Source organism: Gopherus evgoodei, chromosome 16 (assembly GCF_007399415.2).
Source record: "Gopherus evgoodei ecotype Sinaloan lineage chromosome 16, rGopEvg1_v1.p, whole genome shotgun sequence".
NCBI lineage: Eukaryota > Metazoa > Chordata > Testudines > Testudinidae > Gopherus > Gopherus evgoodei.
The window spans coordinates 14,694,271-14,716,302 of NC_044337.1; the positions used below are offsets into that span (position 1 = coordinate 14,694,271).

The window sequence follows — 22,032 nt, forward strand, 5'->3', positions numbered from 1 at the left end:
CTCAGTGACTTCAGCTGACACCGTGGATAAAGTGTTCTGATGTGCTTTTGATCCATCTAGTTTCCCAGGGTTTGTGGGTGTCTGGCTATGCAGAGTACCAGCGCATATCCCCAATTTAGTAAAAATCCTCCTTCCTATACCCCATCCTGCTTGAATGAACCCAGTGGTGATCAGTCACTGGTACATATGAGACATTCATTTGGTGGTGCTGGTTGGAGTTGGGGAGAAAAGAGGAGGTGTGAGGAACTGTTTGCCATGTGTTCATGGCACATGAGAAATCTTAACATGTGCCAGCATGACCAGACCATCTTGTCCCTGGGGCTTGTAGGAGTGCAGTGGAGACAACACAATCTACCCTTAAGGAGTGGGAAAAGTGGAGCTGTAACAGGTGTGGGAGGCTGAAACACAAGTCATCAGGAACAAGTGCAGATGTGCTAGCTATTTCACAACAGCAGTCTAACAATCAGGTAGAGATGAAATTTGGGGGTGGGGTGGAGGAGAGAGAGAGAGAGATCCCAAATCCTCCTATTTAAAATTTGTTACATTAAAAGTTTCTGGCTTCCTTATTCATGCTGCTTCTGAATTCTAATCCTAGCTCTGATCCAGACATTTTTGGTGGCATTGGGCACACCTCTCTGCTTCAGTTTTCTTTGTCCATAAAATGGAGATATTTATTTACTGATCTGTCTGGTGTTGGAGGATTAAAATGTTTGAAATACTGTAAGGCTTAGGTAATGTGTAAAGCATCAGCTTTAGAAATGGAGATTTCTTTCTAACAACAAAAAATGTGCTTTTGGTCAGTGGAGAAAACAAACCTTCAAATATTATTTGCCAAAAGCTGCAGAAGAGACTCGTTGCTCTGTACAGGCTGAAAGAACAGAAAGGAAAATAAATGTTAAACTGCAAAAATATGCTATTTTGCTGTACAGAATGCCGAGGGAGAAGTGCCTTTGCAGTGGGGTGGGGATGTAGATGATAACCCTTGGACCATGAAGTACACTCTGCCCTTTCTGGGAAAAAAATGTTTGTGAGGGCTTCATGTTAGCCTTACTTCTAGGCAGTGGGGTTCCCCATTAAGGACCCGAGACTGTGTTAGGAACTTATCCAATGAATGGATCAATCACTTGTATTTTGTCTTAAAGTATCTTGTCTCCTCTGGGGAAATTATTTGATCAAGCAAAAATTCCTGGAATCTGGAGTGCCCCATATTAATTGTCAGCCCTCTCCTTTCCCCGTTCTCTGCCCCAGTTTTCAACAGCCACAATAATGCGTGAGTGCTACTGCAGGAACTGGAGAATGATTCTACTCTGTAAGACTTGTGTGGGCTGGGAGGGAGGCAGGCTGCCCTCTGCAGCCATCCATATTTCATACAAAGGAGACTCGGGTTGCTTCCCTGACTCTGCTGACCTGGGACAGATGCATCTCTCGGAGAAGTGAGCATGAGGTGGAGTCAGTTCTTAGATTGTTTACGTTCAGGGCACCCCAACTTGATTTTGAAAGCTGCATCGATAATATGTTCAGAAGATGTAATAGATCCTGCAGATTCAGCTGGTGAGACAACTTCATCCCACAGCTGTTGGCTTATGACCAGAGTGGTTTAAACCAGGTACTGAATAGCAGTTCCCTCATTATTTCGCCCTACAGTACACTGGCCTAACAATAATAGGAATCACAACAATGAAGGCAAGCTTAGATCATGGATTGTAACTCCTCTGATAAAGTTCCTGCTGTCTTATGGCTTATCCCAAGCAATTTCCTCTGGCTATAAATGTGTATTTTCCCCTCTACATTACTCTTTCATTCCTCACCCCACTGACAGATTTTTCCTTTTCTCTGTTGCTTGCTAAGGACACTCAAGTGCAAGCATTTCTTCCCATTTATTGTCACTGAACTGCTTCCATGAGATCCAAACTTGGCTGTTAAAACCACTGCACTCTGTCTCTTGGTTAGTAGTGGCCAGCTCCATTTAAAAACCTAAAAATCAGATCCACCAGAGACTGTGGCAGAAAATCTGGTTTATAATTGACACTGTTAACCTGTCCAGGGTCTGCATTTTTTTTAAATGCTCAGCCCTCTCTTGAGGGCTTGTCTACCTGGGGAAATGAACTGATGTAGTTACACTAATAGAACACCCTGTGTAGACACTTATTTCAGAACAAGTGGCTTTTTCTGGCTTAGCTTATGTTACTGAGCATAATTAGACTGGTATTTCCCTTTGTAGACAAGCCCTGAAAGGCCTGTTATTTAGGTGGCTTGTATTAACATGTTTCCTCATGGCCTTGTGTGTTCTTTCCACATCAGCTATTATCCTAGCAAAGCTGAAGCAGTTCAGACATTACTACAAAAATAAAATATGTATGTATGTCTGTGAGCAGGGCTTGAAGTGAATAAAAATGGATCAGAAAGCCATTCTGGACCTACTTCAGTGGATTATTATTTAGATTATTTCAGGAGAATCTATAGGCTCCAAAGGAAATGGGGGACCTATTGTGCTAGTTATTGTAGAGAGGCCGTAAGAATGGTCCCTGTCCTGAAGAAATCAGTTTACTGAAATTCTTTTAAAAAAAAATTCAGATCTTCGCCCGACTGCACAAAATTCTGAACCAATAACTATAAGAGGTGTGAATCACCTACAAAACATTGGTGTTGAAGCTTGAGGACAACTTATATATTTGCACTGAGGGCTGGTCTACAACTTAAAATTTAGACAGACATAGGAACGTTGCCTAGCACTGTACCTAACCACCCCTGTAGATGCAACTAGGTCCACAGAAGAATGCTTGTTGATCTAGCTACCTCCACTTGGGTAGGCAAATTACCTTCAGTGACAGGAAAAACCCCTCCTATATCTGTAGGAAACATCTACATAGCTGCAGCGCCTATAGTGTAGACATGGCATAAATGTTGTAACTGATTATTTGAATGGAAATAGCCTGCTAATGTCTGAATAGCCATAGAAGTCAGAGATGGAAAAAGACCCCTTAAGCCAGGGTTTCCCAAACAAAGGTCACTGCTTCTGTAGGGAAAGCGCCTGGCGGGCCGGGCCGGTGTGTTTACCTGCCCTGTCCGCAGGTCCAGCCAGTCGCGGCTCTCACTGGCCATGGATCGCTGCTCCGGGCCAATGGGAGCTGCTGGAAGCGGTGCAGGCCGAGGGACATACTGGATGTAATGTCCTCAGCAATAAGGTTTGCATCCTTAGTGACCTTGGGTAAGTCACTTAGTTGCTCAGTGCCTCAGTTCCCCACCTGTAAAATGGGGATTATACATATCCCTTCTGATGGGTGTTGGGGGTGATAAGTGTCGCCAATTGTGCGGCACTCCGATAATAGTCGCCACGGTTGGTTGAGAAAGGAGTGTGTAAGTACCTTAGAGTAAAGGCAAGTTGAGAACAGTCAGATACTTTCAGGTTCATGGTGATGCCGCGCTCTGGCACCTTGGCAGGCTGTTAAAACTCTCCTCTCACTTTCCAGCTGAAAATAACTTGCCTTCTTTCCCTAGTGGCAGTATCCCCCTGGCTGTCTTTAAATTGGATTCGACTAGTTGTAATATTTACAACTAGTCGAATCCCCCCCGGAGACAGACTGAGCTTTGCTGACTGCACTGTTGGGCTTAGAACAACATAGTGTAAAAATACTAAACATTGGGGCCAAACTGTGCTTTGGGATACATGCATGCAGTTCCTGTTGAAGTCAATGGAAGCTGCGCTCACACATCCCAAGAGAGAACTGACCTCTTAGTACTTTTCACTTGCCTGCTTTCAAACACTTTTCATAACCTATAGGGATCATAGACTATGCTCTTGATTTTGATGCTCTGTGGAAACCCTTGTATGTTCCCACTGAAATGTAAGGGACTCTATTTTATATGTGAGGAATAGATTGAGTCATTTAGATTTCAAGTCACATAATTGTCCCTCCTTATGTGTCAAATAGTGTCATAACCCTAATGAGATATATTTCCCAGGTAACTCTTTGCTTGAAATATTTCTCCATGGAAAAAGAGATTATAAAAAGATAATGTCGTCATTCTCACTCTTGCTCTTGTCCCCTCTCTTCCTTCTATAGATTGTATGTTACATTTACATCACACACGGGTCATTCCAATTGTCATCAGGTTTGCTGTTCTGTTCCAGTGGAATTGTCTCTACCAGGTATCTTACTGCGAAGGGAAAATTTTATCCCTTCTCTCTCTCTCGTTTTCATTTTTAACTGTAACTAAATAAAAAATCAGAGGTGCTTTTCCACATTGTAATATAACTTCTCAAAGCCTGCTGCTGAGGTCTGATTTCTGCCAGTCTTCAGCACTGGTACTCCTGAAGGCGTAGGGGAAGGAAAGAGGCTGGGCTGGGCTTTTAAGTTTCATGCTTGTCCGGCGAGGCTGCTCGATTATACGTGAGCCATCTGAAAGTAATTACATTATTGAATTTTTGTTTTTCGATTTTAAAATGTCTGAACGAAATTAATCAAGAGTGTACAAAGGAAAAAAAATTAGGCTCCGGGTTGCCCTGTGTTAATTGAGACCCAGGGAGCCAGTCAAATGAGCTTTCACTTCTCCATCTACAGTCTTTTTGCTTAGTGACTTTAAAATACATGATTTCTTAAAGTATAATCCCAGCCACCATGCAGGGATATTTGGAATACATTAACTGTTGGTGCCAAACGACGTAGGGGGCATCTCTTTCCCTTAAAGCAAAGTCTTGCTGTAGTTGTTTAAATGACATTTGGAATTCTGACTATATTTGAAATGACATTTGGAATTCTAACTATATTTAAAATGGCAGGGAACACAGTAAAATCAGAGGGCTAATGTTGTTTGTCCAGGGATTAACAGCAGTAAGGCGGGGGGACACTTTGGGGGACTTCCTTCATTCATAGGATGCAATATTTAGTGGCCAAGAAGCCTTTATTAGGTTAATGTGTCATGACAATATGGGGTCACGAGAGCAATCTTCAATTTCCTGTTTTACTTGCAGCTGTTGGATGAAATGGCAACATTTATGTTCTTTGTTTTTACAGGGTACAAGTTCTGTCTGGCATCAGGTAACCCAGACCTACATCTCTCTTAGGACGATGGAGATGACTTGAAGGTGGAAGCTATGTAAGAACCTTTTTTCCCCTCTTCATTGGCTTTGACAACTTAGTGCTAGAAAGACAGGCTGCTTGCACTTTTCTTCTGAGGAGGTTTGTTCTCTCCTCTTCCTGCTCCCCGCCTCCCCCAGTATTTGAGATCAGCTGTGTGTGTAAAAATACAGTTAGACTCAAATCCAATAGCTGTCCAAACCACTAAAGAAGCTTATGGTATGCCTACGCACCTCAGAACTGGATGTTACAATAGTTTGCAACAAGTTAGTAGGGTACATAATGGTGTAAAAAATGACATGCGTACCGAAATCTTGCAATAAACATTCACGTTTATGGACTCCTAAAGTTAGCAACCTAAGGGCATGTCTACCCTGCAGGTTGAGGTGTTCTGCTCTTCTGATAGACATACTTACACTAGCTTTCCATGCATTATCATGGGTAAAAATTGCCAGGTAGGCATTGTGGCACACATTGATGTGTAGACATGCGCTAATTGTGAGGGGCTGAGCAACTGAAGATCTGTGAACTTCCACTGGAGCTGAATGCTCAGCACGTCTGAAAATCAAACTGAGGGGTAAGGATCCCTCAGGGGGTCGCAAGGTTATTACATGGGAGGTTGCGAGCTGTTAACCTCCACCCCAACCCCGCTTGCCTCCAGCATTTATAATGGTGTTAAATATATTTTAAAGTGTGTTTAATTTATTAGGGGGGTCGCACTCAGAGGCTTGCTGTGTGAAAGGGATCACCACTAAAAAAGTTTGGGACCCACCGCCCTAGATGAGAGAGGTGATCTCTTCCCTTCCTCTTTCCTTCCCCCACACACAATGTGTCTTTGGCCAAATGCTCCTCTGTTCTAAAACAGTGCTTGTAGTTGTGCGTGCTGTACCAGGATGAAGTATCAGCTTGGTTTATCGCTGTGGGTTCATAGCCTTATAAAGGTGACTGAAAAGGCTAATGGTTATCACATTCTATAAACTTGAAGCAGAAGGGATGAATTTGGGCTATAGATGTCTGATTTTTTTCTGGCTATCTCTCTAAAATCTTGCAGATGTAGCCACAGCCAATGGCAATGCTGGCCTTCCTTGTGTCCCCTGCATACTCCAGTAAACACGGGCAGGTTGGTGGTATGGCTACTATATCTTCCCCTCATATTTTGTGCTTGTTTGAGACTACTTACTGTGCTGACAAGGCTTCAGTGCATCCAAAGCTGTACCTGATTCTCAACTGGCTGCATCTGGACTTGGGGAGGTGATGTTTTTGTGTGTTGTTGTTATGAGAGTATGGTGTTGATCTTGAATAAGAGCCACTGTGGGACATTGCCCCACTGGTGTAGCTTAACTGTGCTATTTCTGGCTGCTTATGAATGCTTACAGAGGGAAAACATCCTTTGCCTGGGCTGAGCAGTGTTTTGGAGCATTAAACCCCTGGCCCAGCTGTCATGTCACATCCCATTGATGGCAGTAGAATTAACTTGAGCCAATCCTTAGGAAATCCCTAAGTTGTATAGTGTATAATTAGTGTTATGTTCTTCCAGGGGTTCCTGTCTGCCCCGTGCCATGAGAATTCCACACAGGCATGCTTTCCCTGTGGCCATTAGGTGCTGCTCTCTTCATCCACTGGAGAATTGCTAGAGCATATGATGGGAGGGAGGAAGGGTCACACCTGAGGTTGAGCGTGTGGCTTTGATAGTGCAGCCTTGGGCAAGTGTCTGGTCTGGGGAGCTGGACTCCTCTCTGTACCCTTTATTCCTCACCCCTAGCCAGAGTACTGTGCTCCCACTAGACTGCCAGGCCCAAAGGCAGTTGCAAATGAGGTCAGAATTCTCCCTGTGAGAGTTGTAGTCTGGAATAATCACAAATAAAGCTGGATCTCAACCCAAGCTGCCTCCCCACCTCCAGTGTGACAGCCTCAGGGCTAAGGTTCAGAAATGCTTCTAATTTTCTGTAATGGAATATGCCATAAATTCATCAGGTTGAAAAGCACTGAATGTAATTTTAATTGGCACATACTCAGTTACCTTTAATTTAGTGCTGCATATTATCCTTCTCTGAATTACTTCTCAAATTTGGTGCGGGTCTGGGGTGGGGAGGTTAGCAAAGAATGCTTTGATATATTGGGAATGAGGGGAAAGGGAGGAGCAGGGATAGTGAAGTACAGTTTCTATAGATGCTTGATTCCATCATGAAAGTCTCGAGGTTGTCACTAACCTTCGGTCTGTCCCCGTCCATCTAAGTGAAGGACACAATCTGGTCCTTTCCTAGAGGCTTGTACAATAGAGTGGTCTCCCTAAAGGGACAGCAGCTTCCATCACCTATGTCTGTATTTCTTTACTTTTTTTTTTTTACCTGCTCTTTATAACAAAGTAATCCCTAATATGGCTGAGATCTGAGAAATAATTTCTCCTTGCTATTTGTTCTCTGCATTTGATGGCATGGGTCATGTACCCCCACTTTCCCACGTATATCAGTTTCTCTTGTTTGACTATCCTTCAGGCCACATGAGTTGAAAACCTTTTTCAATTATTTAAAACAGGCCTGCACAGCTCGTAAAGCGGCGAGGGCCACATTACTCCAAAGAAAACAGCTGAGGGCCGAAATCTCTCAGCCCCGCAGAAACACCCCATCCCAGGGCCGCCCAGCTCTGCAGAAACAAACCCTCCTTCCCTAGCGTCGCCCCACCAAAACAGCTGTGGGCCAAAAAGGAAGGTTGGGGGTGGGGAGGTGATACTTTATTTTATATCAACCAGGGGCTCCTAGCTGAAGAGGTGGCTGGGAACCCTCAGGGGCAAATTAAAGGGCCCGGGGCTCTGGCAGCTGGGGGAACTTGGCAGGGCTGGCTCTAGGTTTTTTGCTGCCCCAAGCAAAAAAAAAATTTGGCTGCCCCCCGTCCCAGCCCTGGGCTCTCCTCCCACCACCCACACCCCCTGCCGCCCCAGCGCTGGGCTTCCCCCTTTCCTCCCCACCAGTGTCCTCCCCCCACCCCGCTGCTGCCCCAGCCCTGGACTCCCCCCCACCAGTGCCCCACACACACACACACCTCCTGCCGCCCCAACCCTAGGTCACTGGTAACTCACTCCCAGGGCGGGTCATTCAGCAGGAATTTTGGATGTGCACAAAACACAGACAGGATTAGTTCCTATATGGTTACAGAGCTGCAGTAAAGTGGAAAAATTTTCAGCTTGTGTGATTGGAGGATATCTGGATGCATATTATAAGACTGTCCTCCATAAATGAGGAAAAGTTGAGGTGCCTTGATTATTCTTTTGTTCCACTCTTTCTTTCTATGGGGAATTTGCCAGTGCAATATCACTGTCTTCCTTTTAAACAAACAAACAGGAAATGGCTGTTGAAGATAGCAATTCCAGTCTTAGTAAGCATTTCTTGCTCAATTTTATCCTACTTTTTCTACAGCAAGTTACAGTGGATTAGTATATTTGATTTGGGAGAAATGAAGTAACAGTTGCCCAAACTGAGCTTGAGCACCCCAAAATTCAGGAGTGCTCAAATCTGGAAGGCAGGTGCTGGGGGTCGGGGGGGGCTGTGGGCTCCGCGGGGGAGCATGGCAGCAATGTGTCTGGAGTTGCATGGAGCCAGACACACTGGTCTGAGTGGCATGGTAAGGGGGCTGGGGGTTGGAGAAGGGGTAGGCGGTTCCAGGGGGCAGTCAAGGGACAGGGAGCAGGGGGGATTGGATGGGGTGGAGGTTCGGGAGGGCAGTCAGGGGACAGGCAGCAGTTGGATAGGCATGGGAGTCCCAGGGGTTTATCAGTGGACAGGTAGGGGGTGGGGTCCTGGGGGAAAGTTGGGGGGGGTCTCAGGAGGGGGCAGTTGGGGACAAGGAGAAGGGAGGCTTAGATAGGGGCTGGGGTCCCAAGGGGCAGGGGTCTCGGGAGGGGGCAATTGGGGGACAAGGACCAAGGTGCTTTGATAGGGGATGCAGGTCCTGGGGGGCAGTTGGGGCAGGGGTCCGGGAAGGGGGCAATCAGCGGCCGCGGGCTGGGGTTCCAAGGGCTCTGGGCTGCCTGCAGCCACGGGGAGCCCTGAGCCCTTTAAATCCCAGCTGGCCCCGCTGCCGGAGCAGCAGCCAAGATTCAAAGGGCTCGGGGGTGCCCAAAGCCGCGGGGAGCCCTAAGCCCTTTAAATCCCAGCCGCAGCTGGGAATCTCTGCGGGCAGCCCAGAGCCCTTTGATTCCCAGCCACGGCTGAAATTTAAAGGGCTCTGGGCTCCCCGCGGCTGCGGGCTGCCCCGAGCCCTCTGACTCCCAGCCGCGGCTGGGATTTAAAGGGCTCAGGGCTGCCCACAGAGCGCTGTGTGCGGGGGATTTAGAATCCCACAGCGGGCCGCACAGTGAGGCTCCGCGGGCCGCATGTTGTGCAGGCCTGATTTAAAAGAAACAACACCTTCACACCACCAAAATTGGCAGGAAGATTTAGGGGCAGGTGTGATACTTGAAACCACTACTTAAATTGCTCTTTGAAACTGACTAGATTGCATCCCTTCAAGGGTACGATGTTCAAAGTGATCAAAGCTTCAGTGGAAAAATGTGACTAGCTTGTCCAGTGTCAAACTGCAATTCTGGCTTATGCTTTTTCAATAGCTTCATCCTATAAACTGGTCCATTCCATAGCTTTTGGCTATTGTATAAATGAAATTGTTCCTCAGTTGGAAGGAGCAGAGAGGAGAGTCATAAAGTCAAGAGTACAATCAGGCCTGGTTTAACAGGAATACGTGCAACTGGATTACTAGATATAGGTAAAGTGAGGATATGGACAAGTTCTGATTAGGCTGGTCTCCAGCATAACTAGACAATCTGGAGTCATTACCCAACTGTCTCAGTGACTTCAACAAGTTTTAATAAAACATTCAAGTAGTACCATCTTAGGTGCTTGCAGTGTTCACAGTCTAGTTGGAAGGGCCCGCAGGGATCAGTTCTGGTTCTGGTCAATATCTTCGTCAATGATTTAGATAATGGCAGAGAGTACACTTATAAAGTTTGTAGACAATACTGAGCTGCGGGGGATTGCAGGTGCTTTGGAGGATAGTATTAAAATTCAAAATGATCTGGACACACTGGAGAAATGGTCTGAAGTAAATAGGATGAAATTCAGTAAGGACAAATGCAAAGTACTCCACTTAGGAAGAAATGATCACTTGCACACATACAAAATGGGAATTGACTGCCTAGGAAAGAGTACTTGGGTCATAGTGGACCACAAGCTAAATATGAGTCAACAGGTTAACTGTTACCTCCCTCCTACCCCCCCAAAAAAGCTAACATCATTCTGAGATGTATTAGCAGGAGAGTTGTAAACAAGACACAAGAAGTAATTTTTCCACTCTACTCTGCGCTGATAAGGCCTCAACTGGAATATTGTGTCCATTACTGGACACTACATTTCAGGAAAGATGTGGACAAATTAGAAAAAGTCCAGAGAAGACCAAAAAATATAATTAAAGGTCTAGAAAAAAGACCTATGAAGGAAGATTGAAAAAAAGTGTTTAGTCTGGAGGTGAGAAAACTGAGAGGGGACACAGAAGTATCATAGAATATTAGGGTTGGAAGGGACCTCGAGATCATCTAGTCCAAACCGCTGCTCAAAGCAGATCCAATCCCCAAATGGCCCTCTCAAGGATTGAACTCTCAACCCTGGATTTAGCGGGCAATGTTCAAACCACTGAGCTATCCCTCCCCCCAACAGTTTTCAAGTACATGAAAGGTTGTTAAAAGGAGGGGAGAGAGAAATTGTTCTCATTAACCCCTGAGGACAGGACAAAAGGCAATGGGCTTACATTGCAGCAAGGGAGCTTTAGATTGGGCATTAGAAAAAGCTTCGTTTCAGTATACTTAAGCAGTGGAACAAAGTGCCTAGGGAAGTTGCGGAATCTCCATTATTGCTGGTTTTTAAGAACAAGTTAGACAACACCTGTCAGGAATGGTCTAGTTATTGCAAAGTCCTGCCTTGAGTGACGGGGACAGGACAAGATGACCTCCCGAGGTCCCTTCCGGTCCTACACTTCTATGATTCTATGAGACTACCAGGGGGAAAAAAAACAACCAAAAATACATGGCTGATGTTGGATGCTGGGATTTGAGAATCTAGCACTGGGTGTGAGGTGTATGTGCTAATTATCTGTATTGCTCCACTGCTTCTTATCTTCTCTCCTACCTTGTATTTTAAATCCAGTCTAGGCTGCCCAGGCATGCCTTTACTCCTCAAATATCACCCAATGGTGAGGGAATAAAAGCCACTGTATTAAAGGTAGTTTTGTAAGCATGTAAAGAGTATAGTGTGGAGTGTGTGTTTATAAGTAACAGGGTAGGGGTGGGCCGGTATGGATTACAGTAAACACACTGTATGAATTTAGCCACTATTAATTAAAATTCTGTGATTTCACGGGGTCTTTGAAAGTTTTTTTTAACTATGCAGCACACACGGAGGTGTGTGGGTTTCCTATTTTGTTTAGCAACACAGCTAGTATGTAACTATCACTTGGAGGAGATGAGGAAACTTGTAGAAGACGCTCTCTTGGCTAGTGCCCGTGGTAAGTTTTTTTGTTTTTGTTTTTAAACTGTACATCATAGTATCATAAGAATCCATTTTGCTTGCCACAGCTGTTGTAACCAACAGTGCCATGTTAGCTATGTGTCTTTCTTCATACTTTTTCAAATGTCTCTATTTAATAGAGATGTTGCCTGGATCCATTGATATAAAAGCTAACTTTTGAATGGTCTAAAGTGAACTAGTTAAAGGCACTGAATAACATGAATAAAACTATTTTTGAATGGTCACTGGCAAAATTGACTTTCAGCAGTACTTTCATATCCAAAGGTGGGTTGACATTCAGATGTGACTATCTCAGGACATGTATTACATGTCCAACATACGCTGGTATAAAATTTAGTGTACAGTGAAGTTGCATACAACTAACACCAAAGTAAAACAAGTGTAAATAGAATCCTAAATATTTGAGCTCGTTAGATGTAAATATTTTCTATATTTGGTTCATTCTTTGAGATCTAATTCAAACTAAATAGTCTTCATATTTGATAGCTGGATTACTACCCACTTCTTTTCTTCCTTTCTTGGATTGTAGAAAGGAGCTGTTTATAATTATAAACGAGCAGTTCCAATTAATGTTTTCAGTAGTTAGGCATTTTGTACACTCTGTTTTTTGTAATCTAAGAAAGCTCAGGAATCTTCCTATCAATTAATTTCGCTCCAATTTGTCAAGCACTTTCCTCATCCAGTTTTGAATGGAACTGAAATGAATATAAAATGCCTTTGCATGTCAAAACACATTTTTGTATTATCACCAACCTCACTGATGTCTGCATAGCTCTGGAAATGATGTTTATTGAGGGAACTGCTGAACAAGGCAGACTAGTTTTTAAAGTTCTCAGAAATAATGGACTTTAAAATAATTCAAGACCATTCCCTAATGCAGAGGTCCACAATGTGGTGCTCGCAGGCACCATGGTACCCACAGGGGGCATCTAAATGCACCCGCGTCCTGGCCAGCGGTCGAGCATCCTCCAAAATGCCACCGAATTTCTGCGGCATTTCGGCAGCCACGCCTCTCAGTGATGCTGCTTGCCACCGCCGCTCGCCAGACAAAAAGGTTGGGGACCACTGCCCTATTGTATTACAACAGTTCTAGGTCTGTAAATTGACCAGATTTAAAATGCATTTGATAGTGTTCTTTTTTTGAGCATCAAGGGGAAATCTTCCTGTCGAATGTCTTGCACCTACCCAATAAGTTATAGCTGTGAGGAACAATAGTGTATGTAATGTCTTGCGAACCTGCCTTCTTGATCCTGGTATAACACTGAAGGGAATTTATTTCTCACTGGAACTTCTTTCTTCAGCTGTTATGTCCTAGTCATTCCTAAGAGAAATCAAAAGTTCAACAGATATTTAAAGAGTAAAGCTGAAACAGGTGTAAGTATCTCCTGTGTAACTGATGTGAATTACTTGGGAGTCAATTCTGCAGTGCCATTCCCCTTTCTGAAACTAGGTCTATAGTGGGGATGTAAAAGGTTAACCGATAAGCTTTAGACTTACCGTTAACCAGACTTTAACTGTTAACCCCAGCGGCACATCGGGTCAGTGGGCCAGAGCGGCCCGGGCCCCGTCAGGCTGGCTGGCCAGAGGGACCCCAGCCCCGGCCGCAGCGGGACCCCAGTCCCGGCCACACCAGAGCAGTCCCTGACCTTGGCCAGCCAGCAGGACCCTGGCTGCAGCAGACTTGGTGGGATGGAGCAGCCCCACCTGTAGCGGGTAGGCAGGACCCCGTCCCCGCCAGCCGCAGGACCCAGGCTGGAGCAGCCCCGGTCACACAAGGCCAATGGGACACCAGCCCCGCCCACCCTGCACTGGCCAACCGTAGCAACCTCGGTTAACCATTAAATGATATAATTTTAATAATTTAACTGGTTAACTTTTAAACCGATATTTGCATAGCAGAAAGATATAGACTAGGGATGTAAAGTCCATAAAGTCATCTTAATCCAGTGTTTGCCCTCTAGGATAGCAGTCCTCAAACTAGGGTCCGCAAGGGTACTCCAGGGTGTCCACGAGTCATGTCCAGCTCCAGGAGGTCCACAAGTCATGTCCAGGGCTGCTGGCCCCACTGATAAACTGCTCCCCCTCCCTCCCAGAGCTTCCTGCACGCTGCAGAACAGCTGTTGAGAAGCGTGCAAGAGGCTCTAGGAGGGAGGGCGAGGAGCGGGGATGGGGACTGCTCAGGAGAGGGGGTGGGAAGAGTAGGGGCAGGGGTGGGGAGAGGGTGGTGGTTGGGGCCTTCGGGGACGTGGGGGCAGGGCCTGGGGCTGAGCAGGGGTTGAGTTCCCATAGGGAAAATGAGAAGCCGGTTTGGAGGTCTACAAAAAGTTTTTTACATCAAAATGGGGCTCCTTGGGTTGCTAAGGTTTGAGGACCGCTGCTCTAGGAGTTATAATAGAGATCTTGGCTCTGGTCAGCTGCTTAGAGTAGATTGGGGTTCCTGGAACTGGTAATGGGCCCCAGGAACAAAAAACTCTAAATCACTAGTTTTAGTCACCCCCAAGTAGCTGGATTCAAAGCCATTATAATTTAATGGTGGTTAATGGCCTATCTGTAAGAAAATGGTCTCAATCTGGGTCCCAGTGAACAAATGTCAACATCAGAAAATGGCCTCCCTAATTGGAAGACTTGCTAGAAGGGCCCAGGATTAAAAAAGCATGAAGACTTGGCTAATTTCTTTTTGTGGGGAGGCACATTCAGGTTGGGCTTGAGCAGTGTGGTGAAATCTTGCACTGGCACTGCACCAGCTTCATCTATTTGGAAGTCTTTGCTCAACCACAGCTTCTGAGGTTGGTAATCGGACACCTACCACAAATACTAAATTTGCAAATCTTAAAGAATCCATTTCAAGATTTAAAAGGGCAGATCTGCTGGGGATAAGTTTGAGCAAGCCTAGCAGAGTGACTCCAGGGTCTTAAGCCATCAGCATCTCAGCAACGGGGAAGCCGGCAGAGCATTGGAAACCTGAAATCAGAACTTTGCTTGTGAGCTTTTGTTAGATTAGGGGACTCCAATGTTTGTTCTGGGACTTTCCATTATTACATCATTGTGGGTAGCATCCGCGCAGCTCTGTTGGAATTCTCTTCCTCTGACTCATGGGTCTGTTCCATTCCCTTGGCCATCTGGCACAGGATCTCTAGGAGATTCTCGTTCTTCATTCTCCAGCTACATCAGGAGTGAAAGGTTATGCATTTTTGAAAAGCATAGTAGGTGGGTTTTTTTGGTAGGTGAAACATAACAGTAAATTTGCCCTTGCCTGTCCTATTTTGTTAATATTAAATATTGTTTCAGCTGAAAAATATCAAGGCTTATGTGAGCACAAGTGGCTATGTGATTGTCTGTATCCTGACTGACTGTACCAGCTGTGTGTGTGTGATGGCTTTTTCATGTGATAGATACACCTTATTTTTCTGAAGCTATGGTAGAAGGTAGAAGGCTGTAAACTGATCTCATAGAGTGTACTTCACCATGTTTTGTTGTTTCCAGTTTGATTTTACAGGTACAAAGCAAAAATGTACCCCCGCCCCTTTTTATGGTGTATAAAAACTATCTGGCTTTCCTCTTTCTTAAAACAAACGGTGCTTGCCTTTTATCCTTATTGCTGCAGAACTGTCCTGATATGTAGATTCAGCATCCCCTTTACTCCTGAACCAAGGGAGAGCTGCAGCTTGGGTTTAATGTACTCTGAGGTCATCTTGCGAGTGCTCCATGCATTGCGCAAATATTCCAGGAAAATGTCAGAGTTGTGACCTAATACTGTAGCACAGATACTGTACCTTCTGCTTTCTGGCCTACATACGTTTTCAGTGAGTAGCTTTATGAGCTCTCGTTCTCTGTAAACATAAATGCACATATGCTGTTGGTGATAACGACAAATTTAATATATGTGAAATAATTCAGCAGTATTTCAAATGGGCCAGTATTAGGCAGAAGAAAGAAACCAGGAGACCCTTTTTATGCCATAAAAAGACAGCATAGGGCACACATTTCCTACATATGTAAACTCTCCTAATTCAACTCTTAAATCAAGAGTGTAAGTTAAGAAGACTTGGCTGTAGGAAATATCAAGGGATTTACTTTTAGTAGCTTTACAAGGAGTTACTTAACCAGAGAACATCTCAGTTCAAGTGTTTATAGAAGAAAGTAGCCTTAAAGATTATAGGTCTTGTTTTCTGCTCAGATACACCAAAATTTAATAAGAATTGCACTGGTGTAGGAGAGAGTATACCCAAACCCAGTCTAGAGACCAGTCTGTTTCTTCCAGACAGGGTCAGCAGCCAGTCTCTAGCAGCAAAAAGTGACCTTTGTCACTCTGCTCTATGCTACTTCTAAAGTGAGTTCTGTCAGTTTGTGGGCACTTAGCTGGCACTTTGCTAGATTAAAGAGTGCTGCCTGAGATGGTGCAGACACACTTGGCTAAATCCTCAAATGTAAACAGTGCAGTAGTTTGAGGTGGAGGGGAGATAGCTTGCTTCTCTCTCTCCCCTGCTATGAATTATTTCTCTAGCTAAACAGGCCTTACTTGTAAATGTCAGGTGCTTGAATGCTGTTTTACATACCTGAGTTGAAGTGGAGTGCATGTGGGAGTGCCGGTGGTGGGGGAGGAACCCCACTGAAGTAGGATGAGATTGGGAGGAAATGCACTTGTTAACCTAAGTCTGTTTTATTAAATGAAACTAATGTCTTATGAAGGTGGTATCCTCGATTTCCTCCTGCCTCCCAGCTGTCCACAGTGGCCCTATTAAAATCACCTCTATTTGTGATAACACCTTTGCTTTATTTTGTGGTATCCTGAGTTAGTTCTCTTTGCGTAATGGGATGAGCAGCTCTCTGGGGTAGGAGGAAATTGCAGAATCCATAGGTTCCTATCATTCTGCCTCTGCACGCTCTCCCAAGTCCCTGCTTCACAACAGACTAATTCATTATGTTCTCCATTAAGTAAAGAAAACCGCTATAAAGCTTTTTCTCATGCTGAGTTCAGCTTCCTTGCTTGATGGCAGATCAATTTTCGTTCCAGTTTGCAATATCAAAGACTTGACTCATGGAGGTCAGCTGCTATTATCTTTCCAGTTTTTCCTCTTGTCATTTTTCCTCAGGTAGGACTATAAAACAGAAGACCAAGCAAAAAAGAGGGTCATGAAACAGAACTGTGAAAGGTGGAAAAGATTCTGCATACTTAGCAATTCTTGCTTGATATATTGGGATTAACTGGGGTAGAGGGAAACAAAACTATTCCATAATTTTTAACCACGTATTACAAATGTATACGGCAGTGGGGCCCAACCCTATTACACAAGAGGACCACATAAACCTAAGCACAACCTTGTGGAGGACAAACATATTCTGCATATTTTAATAAGATTTAAACTTCCCATATTGATTTATAGTTTAAGTTCAGCTTGTTTCATAAGTATTAGGTTGTTTCTATATATAGTATTGTCTGTTTACAGACTTGTGTAAACTAAAATGATGTAAACATGACAACAAAGTGCTATGAATCGATTGTTAGTATATTGCGTTGCAGCAGGCCACAGGCCTTATGAAATGCTCTGGTGGGACGTGTATGGCCGTTGGGCCATAGTTTGGGCACCGCTGGTATAAGGCATCACTTCCTCCTCCTGCTTGTGATCATTACTTACTAGCTCTGTGGTAACTCCAGGAATTGCTCACTTGGGAAAAATTAAGAAGGAAAAGATTTAATATATTTGAGCTGCCATTCATGTAATTTGTTGCCTAGAGACAGATAAGTGCTCTGTGGACTGCAGTTTGAGAGTCTTTGACCTAGGGCCTTGCAGATCAGAAGTGAAGTCCTGTGGCAGCTCAGAGGCCTAGTCTGAATTGCAGAGTGCCTGGCTTTAGTCAATGCCTTTAACCCCTAGCTTTTGTGGGCCCTAATAAGCATTTTTCTGAACTGTTTTTTTGGAAGAGGGAAATCTCTTGCTATATACTGGAGTTGTGATGGAGGAAGCAATAATGTAGACAAGACCTCAGCCTTCTTACCGCCATGTCCTCTGGACTTGCTCTGTGCCCAGTCCTGCCACCAATGGAACTGCACTGGCAGAAAAGCATATTTATATATTTTTTCAGGGAAAGTACCTGCTGTAGCTAGTGTAAAGAGAAGCTTATTCACTGATTAACTTCACCACCACAGAGACAAACAGGCATTATCTTAAGAGCCTTTTGAAAAAAGAACTCCTCTTGTTCCCTCTTTTATTTGGAGAGAGGAGAGATTGCACCGAGCACAGAGACTACAAACACACTTTTGTTTAATCAAACTATATAGAATGCAACAGCGGGTCAAGGTTGCAACTCCAAGCAAGACTGTTGCAACTTCCTTCAGGAGTCTCATGTGTCTGCGTGTGTGCATTGTGTATGGGCAGGAGAGGGAGGCTAGCAGCATTTTTCCCTGGCTCTCCTTATGCTAAATAAGGATCTTTATGCGTGTTAATGAGTCCGAAGATACCAATAAATAAAATGGGAGGGAGTACATTATTCTGCAACAGAATAAAAAGGGAACATTGATATACGTCAAATTACCATGTGGGGGGCAGACTATTGTCTCTCCTTTACAATGGAGAAGGCTGTCCTATTGATATTCTGAAGAACTTGTCTGTTACTCAAGGTAATCATCTGACACTGGTGGCATTACTGATGCATCAGGTGGGCCTGCATAATATTTGCACAGTATAAGAAGGTTTTATGGTCCCACTGTCAAATTGTACTGATAGAGTCCCAGGTTGATATGGGGGATGACCTCTGTTTTTTATCGTTACTCTGATTTCCCCTGAATAACTTTAATAGGACTCACTATGCTTTAATCCAGTATGTTGGATTCTGGACTATAGCCATTGGCATGATCTGTAGTATAGATTTTTCCTTTTTATTTTGGTTAAAATCCTCAAGAGAATGCAGAATGGAAAATATTTAATACAAAAAGGGTTAATCAAAGCTTTAAGAACATTCAAACTCATAAGCTTATTGTTTTTTGTTTGTTTTTAATCAACCGCTTTGCTTGGAACTTCAATAAAAGCCAGTAGCCTCTGGCGTGTCGCTTGTCTAGCTGAGACGCACACCGTATTGCCATTCTCTTCAGTATAAACAAAGTGTGACAAAGTTCCTCCTCTACCTTGCTGGGTCCTGCGCTTATTAGCAGATTTGCTCACCTTGGTGATCTTCCCCACAGTTCTCCTGTGTCTAATCAGGAGTTGGGAGGCTTGGGGGGAACCCGGGCCCGGCCTCTACTCTGGGTTCCAGCCCAGGGCCCTGTGGATTGCAGCTGTCTATAGTGCCTCCTGTAACAGCTGCATGACAGCTACAACTCCATGGGCTACTTCCCCAAGGCCTCCTCCAAACACCTTCCTCATCCTCACCACAGGACCTTCCTCTTGGTGTCTGATAACGCTTGTACTCCTTAGTCCTCCAGCAGCACACCCTCTCACTCTCAGCTCCTTCTGCCTCTTGCTCCCAGCTCCTCTCACGCACTTCCTCTTCTCTGGCCTGACTGGAGTGAGCTCCTTTTTAAACCCAGAGGCCCTGATTAGCCTGCCTTGATTGGCTGCAGGTGTTCTAATCAGCCTGTCTGCCTTAATTGGTTCTAGCAGGTTCCTGATTACTCTAGTGCAGCCCCTGCTCTGGTGGCTCAGGGAACAGAAAACTACTCATCCAGTGACCAGTATGTTTACCCTCTACCAGACTCCTGTACCCCACTGGTTTGGGTCTGTCACAAAAGATTAAAATACATTCAGTTGCAGCATGTCTAAATTTTGGTCTTGTCCTTGGTTAGTTAGCAGTGGACTCTTCTTTGCAAGAAAAAAGATTCTATCAGAAAACTTTCAATAAGCAGTTTTACTAACAAGCTACCTCAATATCCTTTCCTCCACCTCAGGAAAAGACTTCAACCAAAGAGCTGTACAGCTAAGAATGTTTGGAATAGAAGGAGATTTTTTAGAAGCATTTGTAATTGTGATGTTATAGTCTTCTCTCTTTTTAGTCTTGAGCCTTCACTGTAATCTGCCGTTTTTGCTTTCTTACATTGGTTGGGGTGGCTTGTGGGTGGTTCCCTCTTGAGACAGCTGGAACCAGAAACATTTTTAGGGTAGGAAGTTGGCATTGTTGCTCTGGCTCCTGCTTACAGATCTGTTTGTCCAAACCCTTTTTAAGCACACTTTTTTTAAATGAAGCTTGAGAAACCCAAATGGATTAGCAATAGTCTTTACACTGAGATTTGGCAAGAAGCTGTGACAACCATCTATGTTTAGAAACTCTGGCGAAAGAACATTCTGAAAGAGAAGCAGCTGCTCTTGGTGCCATAGTGGAAGGATGGTCTTGTGGTTAATGCACTGCACGGGGACTCTGGGTTCAGTTCCTAGATCTGCCACTGATCAAGTTATTTTATCTCCCTGTGTCTCAGTTCCCCATCTGTAAAATGGAGATAATTCTTCTTTGGCTCTCATCCTTTCTTCTGCTTGTAAGCTCTTTGGGGCCAGGACTGGCTATTGTCTGTCAAATCTTTGCACAATGGGATCTCATGCTGATCTAATTTTTGTTGCCTCTGGCCAGTACTGTAACACAAACAGAACTATCTGAGTACTGACTAGTATTTTTGAAGTCTAGATTAAATCCCAAGGCGTCCCTTCCTATATGAGTACTTCCTTTAGAAAAATGATTGGACTTTAATCACTTGCCTTGTGTTTGAACCACTCTCTGTCAATGCTTCTGTGACTCCTTCAGGTCCGCTACTTCTTATGAGCCAAAATCCTCAGGACTTTTGCCACACACTCTACTGAGTTGAGATGGCTTGTGACGGCAGAGACCATGAACTTGCACTGTAGCAATGATTCTCAACTTCTTCCCTCCCAGTACACCATATCCTGTCACCCTGCTCCTTCTGGGACCTCTTTCACACTTAGCGATATGGGCATGGCAGGATGGTTGTGATACCGTGCTCCCCCCAGCACCAGTTAGTACCTGCCTGGCTGAGAGCCAATGATATATAGGCTTGGGCTGTGGCTCAACGGATTAGAGAATCAAATGCTAGAGGGGATATCAAAGGCAATGGATTTTCTGTAAATTCCTGCCCTTGTTGGTTGGCTTCAACCACATCAGCATTGTCTCCAAGATACGTGTCTTGCAAAATAGTAACAAGAAAAAAAATGACTGAAAACTGGGAAAAGCAACATAGGTAATGTTGAGAGATTCCTGTACAAATATAAAGGTGTCAGTTGGTTTATAGAGAGAGCTACGCCTGGCTGCTGCTGAGAATTGCTGGTGTAGTTCTCAGGTGCCCAGAGCTTTATTTTCTTCTGAAACACTTTTTTTTCCTCTCCTCCAGGGTGGCTACTTCAGGGGTGATGAAAAGCAGGGAGAAGGTCAAGAAAGCGGTAAATGGTTCAGCAGAGCCCCGACACAAGTGGAAGAACGCAGCACAAGGGGCCGATTCCTCTGGACCAAGGCAGCACTTCCCAAGAAAATGTTACTGTACTACTACTCCGTGGAAAGGGAGCAACCTGAGCTTCCCAACTCTGAGACTGCAGACTGGGGTGTGTGAAGGGGAGCAAAACATTGCAAAAAGCTAATTATTCCTCTTTTAGAAATATGGGTTTATTATGGGATATTGTTACACACAAGGAATCTGGAGCTTTCTTAGGGATGCTGGGTGGCTTATTTGCTTCACACACACACCCCTTTCTGGAACTGTTAGGACTTCTGAATTGTTTGCAGTTGTGTTCTCTGGAGTGTGTGATATCAATGCGAAGAGAGACCTATAGTGTGTGTGAGTAAAGTAAATGCATATACACATGCTGTGTGACACCTGCGCTGGAAATTATGAAGTGTCATGAAAGGTGGGGAAGTCCACCAGAGGAGCTCGTTCTTGTGGAATGAAAAGGTGGGAGAACCCCTGAAAGAATTCTGTGACTAGCCTCTACTGCAGCACGAGTCTCCTCTCTTTTTATGTTGAGCCATATCACCTCTGTTGGGGCCTATTGCCTCTGGCTAGGATGTGTAGCATCAGTGAGACTGCTGCCTAAGCACCTGAATCAGTCAGGAAGGCATATAGACTGCAGCTACCAGATCTTAATCTTCATGAAGAGATCTGGACATTCAGTGTTGACTGCGCTTCTACAGAAGAATGGCAGTGTGGGGTTCCATCATGTAAATGTGCTAATATTGCTCAGATTACAAACTCACTAGGGATCAGATTTGGTGAATGACAGTTGCAGAACTCAAGTCTCCAGGGACTGGAGAATTGGAACCACTGGAAGCTTTGTCCTTTCAATAAAGACTGGAACAGGATGTAATGGAGTTTGGTTTTAGAATGTTGATTCATTTCTCTTTTGGACTGGAGCTGAGATCGCATAGCTCTTAATAAATGAGTTTTAAAGAATTAA

The 22,032-nt window shown here is 44.5% G+C and overlaps 1 protein-coding gene across 1 annotated transcript in view; it reads left to right on the plus strand.

The window, feature by feature from the left end:
- Positions 1 to 22,032, plus strand: part of GPR107 (G protein-coupled receptor 107) — a 52,685-nt gene extending 30,653 nt beyond the window's left edge. Inside the window, 3 exon segments of the mRNA XM_030536013.1 lie at positions 4,065 to 4,150; positions 4,973 to 5,097; positions 20,976 to 22,032. Of these exon segments, the coding sequence (XP_030391873.1) occupies positions 4,065 to 4,150; positions 4,973 to 5,097; positions 20,976 to 21,219 (455 nt within the window). The 3' untranslated portion in view covers positions 21,220 to 22,032.